Source organism: Lathyrus oleraceus, chromosome 3 (genome assembly GCF_024323335.1).
Source record: "Lathyrus oleraceus cultivar Zhongwan6 chromosome 3, CAAS_Psat_ZW6_1.0, whole genome shotgun sequence".
In the NCBI taxonomy this organism is placed as follows: domain Eukaryota; kingdom Viridiplantae; phylum Streptophyta; class Magnoliopsida; order Fabales; family Fabaceae; genus Lathyrus; species Lathyrus oleraceus.
Window position 1 is genome coordinate 127,311,447 of NC_066581.1, and position 3,936 is coordinate 127,315,382.

At 26.4% G+C, this 3,936-nt stretch overlaps 1 protein-coding gene across 1 annotated transcript; it reads left to right on the forward strand.

The window, feature by feature from the left end:
- The first annotated feature begins 1,251 nt into the window (after positions 1–1,251).
- LOC127130014 (probable pectinesterase 15) lies at positions 1,252–3,508 on the forward strand. The gene is made up of 5 exons (XM_051059100.1): positions 1,252–1,359; positions 2,144–2,266; positions 2,725–2,931; positions 3,004–3,257; positions 3,352–3,508. Exons 1-5 carry the CDS (start codon positions 1,252–1,254, stop codon positions 3,506–3,508), a joined length of 849 nt encoding a protein of 282 aa, XP_050915057.1.
- Positions 3,509–3,936: the final 428 nt, after the last annotated feature.

The window sequence follows — 3,936 nt, forward strand, 5'->3', positions numbered from 1 at the left end:
CATGTACAAAGAGTTGCGTGGTGAGAAGAAAATGTAAGAATGAAAGAAGTTAATGTACAAAAATCAAGCACAACCAAAATCTTTTTTGATTTTATGGATTGCCTTGTTAAAGAGAATCCCAAGAAGAGACAAACTGGTGCACTTAGGATTTATTTGAGATGCAACTTGTTGCTTGTGTAGTCATGTTGAAAATATTGAACACCTCTTCTTTGAATGCACTGCTACTAACATTTGGAAAGGCATATTAGATTGCTGAAATATGATAGACAACCTAATGGTTGGACCAATGAGAAGAAGTGGATTATTCAATATACCAAAAAGAGGGTGGAAACGAAAAAATATTAAAAATAGTTGTGGCAGAATCTCTCTACAGCATTTGGAAAGCTAGAAACGATTTGATATTCGCCCAACAAAAATTTGATCTTAGGATAAAAGAGAATATCATTCATAGTGTTCTTAAGAGATGCAATATACTGAGAAAATAAATAATCATGTAAATGTAGTCAATCTTATCATATAATAGTGTAGTGGTGATTTGATTTCCGGAGTAGTTCAGATCGATTGTAATAACTGTTTTTGGTAATACAAAATTTTCTTTATTCCTAAAAAAATGCAACTTCTTTTTAATAAAGAAAATAGGACTATATAAAAAAATCCAACTTGAAGCTTATTTAATTTTCCATCTACTTAAGATGAATCATTATTCTAACCCTTTTTAAAACTGAAATAATCAACCAAGTAAGCGAAAAGAGCTCAAACATAATAAATATAACTTTTTAACTTAATTTTATAATTTAATTTTAAAATTATTAATTTTTGGATAGTGCCAAAAATATTAAATGTTTAAGACATTTTTAAATTTAAAATTTAATTAAACATTATAGAAAATTTTGTACTAACATATACTCATTTCTTTAATACAATATTTATCTATCTAGTCCATGACTATTAAAAACAAATTGTTAATATTTGTCAAATAGAAAAAGAAGGGTCTTTATTTTAATTAGTAAAAATAAATATGTGAATAATGTATATTCAAGGTGAAAGCTATCACTATTATATATACACTTCTTGATAAACCATTTGAACATCACTTCATTTCAACCTATACACAAAATGAGTAAGTTTGTGCTCTTCTTCTTCTTTGTTCTAACCATCCTTACCACAAAACTACCCATCACAACTACTTGTGAATGGAGCTCCAGCCTTATTAATGAATACAATGTAACACATGTTTTCACGGTTGACAAAATGAATTGTGGGAATTACTCCACAATTCAAGAGGCAATTAATAATGTGCCTGATTTTAGTGTAGAGCACACTCTAGTCATAGTTGGCTCTGGAATCTACAGGTTATATGTTATTTTCTTAAAATTATAGTATTTTTTATTTTATTTTTATAAGTTATAACCACAAATTTATAGTAGTTTTTGGATTTTTAAGCTTTTTAAACACATATTTATAGTATTTGTTTCATTTTTATACTTTTTTAACCACAAATTTATAGTATTTGTTTTAATTTTACATTTTTTTAACCATAAAATTTTAGTATTTGTTTCGTTTTTATACTTTTTGAACCACAAATTTTATTAATTAAATTAATGCTTAAAAAATAAAATTATAATAAAGTAATGAAAAATATAACAATTTTCACAGCGAAATATATATTTCTTTTTAAAACAAAAAATAGATTTTAAAAACTGTATTAAACGGTTCCTAACACTCTAGCGAAAATGACTCCCTAGATCATATCATTACACTACTAACTATTTTATTATATAATATTTGTTATTCTATAAATGTTGATATTTTTGTGTTTTTCTTTTTTATCTTTTTTTAGATTGGATCTTATTACTTTAATTTTGTGAAGCTTATAGTTAAAACAAATAGTACATATGCTAAAATATAGAAATAATTTATTTTTACAAAAAAAAAAATTGTATTTATCATTTTCTTTTGTAATGTGGTGGTGGTTTTTATTTTCTACTCTATTATTTTTAAATGTGCTGGATTAATATATAGTATTATGTTACTAAAAAGATATATAGAAGTTATATTCTTATTTCCATTTTATATTTGTATACCATGTAACATATCTAATTTATTTACATGCCAATTAACAAAGTATTTGATGAATATCTAGGGTGAAAGCTATCTTAATACAATTATTGAATGGGGTGATTTTGGAAATCTGACCGGAACCTTTGACAGTTACACTTTTGGTGTCTTTGCCACAGAATTCATTGCCTACAATATCAGTTTTAAGGTAAAAAATTCCCTTTTCATACTATATATATCTATATATATATATATATATATATATATATATATATATATATATATATATATATATATATATACCAATATTTTAATAATTCTATTTAACTTAATTTAAATTTTTTGTTATTATTTAGATATAAATTAAAGTGGCTTCTAGGATGAGGAATCAACTTTGTTGCTAAATGGTGAAATCAAAATAAAACGCAGATAAATTTAATTTAATTAATGGTCTATGTTTATTTCAAGAGAAAAAAAAATCATTTATAAATTGATATATACAATTATACCTTTTATGTCTCCCACATTTATGACACTGTGTTCTCTTCAATAGTGTTTAAATGGTTAAATTTCATTAAGTTTATATATGTTTCTAAGATTAAAAAAAAAAGAAACTAAAAGGATAAACTACTTAATTTTTTTATGCCCATTATTTGAAAACAACAGAACACTTTTCCTCCTCCGTCACAAGGAGTGAAAGGAGCACAGGCAGTTGCATTGAGAGTTAATGGAGACAAAGCAGCATTTTATGGATGTGGATTTTATGGTGCACAAGACACTCTCCACGATGACCTAGGAAGACATTACTACAAAGGATGTTTTATTCAAGGATCCATTGACTTCATATTTGGAAATGCTAGGTCACTTTATGAGGTACAATTCATAAAACATTAATTCATAAAACACTAATTGACACTTGACTAATTAAGTTGTATGATGAATTAGGATTGTATCTTAAGCTCTATAGCAAAACCCGAGTGGGTTGGAGACGGAGGATGTATTACAGCCCAGGGACAAGAATTGTTGGCAGATAATTCTGGATTTTCATTTCTCAATTGCTACATCAATGTTACTGGAAAACTATTGCTTGGAAGACCTTGGAGAAAATATGCCAAAGTCATTTTCTCAACTACATTCATGTCTGATGTTGTAAGTCCTATTGGATGGAATGACAAGCTTAAGGATGACTCAGTAAACCAGTAAGTAATTTATTGATTACTATATTCCCTAATTTTTATATGTTTAGGATATAATTGCAATATTAATTTATTTTGTATTTTAATGTAAACATAGGACTATTTTTTTTGGAGAGTACAACTGTAAGGGTCCTGGAGCTATAAGAACATCTCCTCCAAGAGCCCCTTTTGGAAAGCAACTCAAGGATGATGAAGCTGCTCCTTACATCTCTATTTCATATATTGATGGAAATGAATGGCTTCATCAAGTTTAGAGCCACGTTTGAATTTTAATAATTATGTTAATGTTACTATATTTCTAAGATATGAAGTATGTTGTGATGACTACTGCTTTAGTGTGTTTAATATTATATGGATGGATGTATGGCTTCATCAAGGTTAGAGCCTTGTTTGATTACTAATAATTATGTTAATGTTGGCATTGTAAGATTTGAATAATGTTGTCATGACTATTGTTTTAGTGTGTTTTATTTTATATGGATGAATGGATAATTTACCTTATTTGAAAAATATTATGAAATTAAATTAGTGTTTTACTTGATATGGTTGAATGAATACTTTATCTTATTTGAAAAGATTATCATATAATTTGTCTTGTATTTACCATTAAAATGAATAATACATAAAATTGTCTTGTATTTACCATTAAAATGAATAATACATAAAATTGAAAGAAAGTACA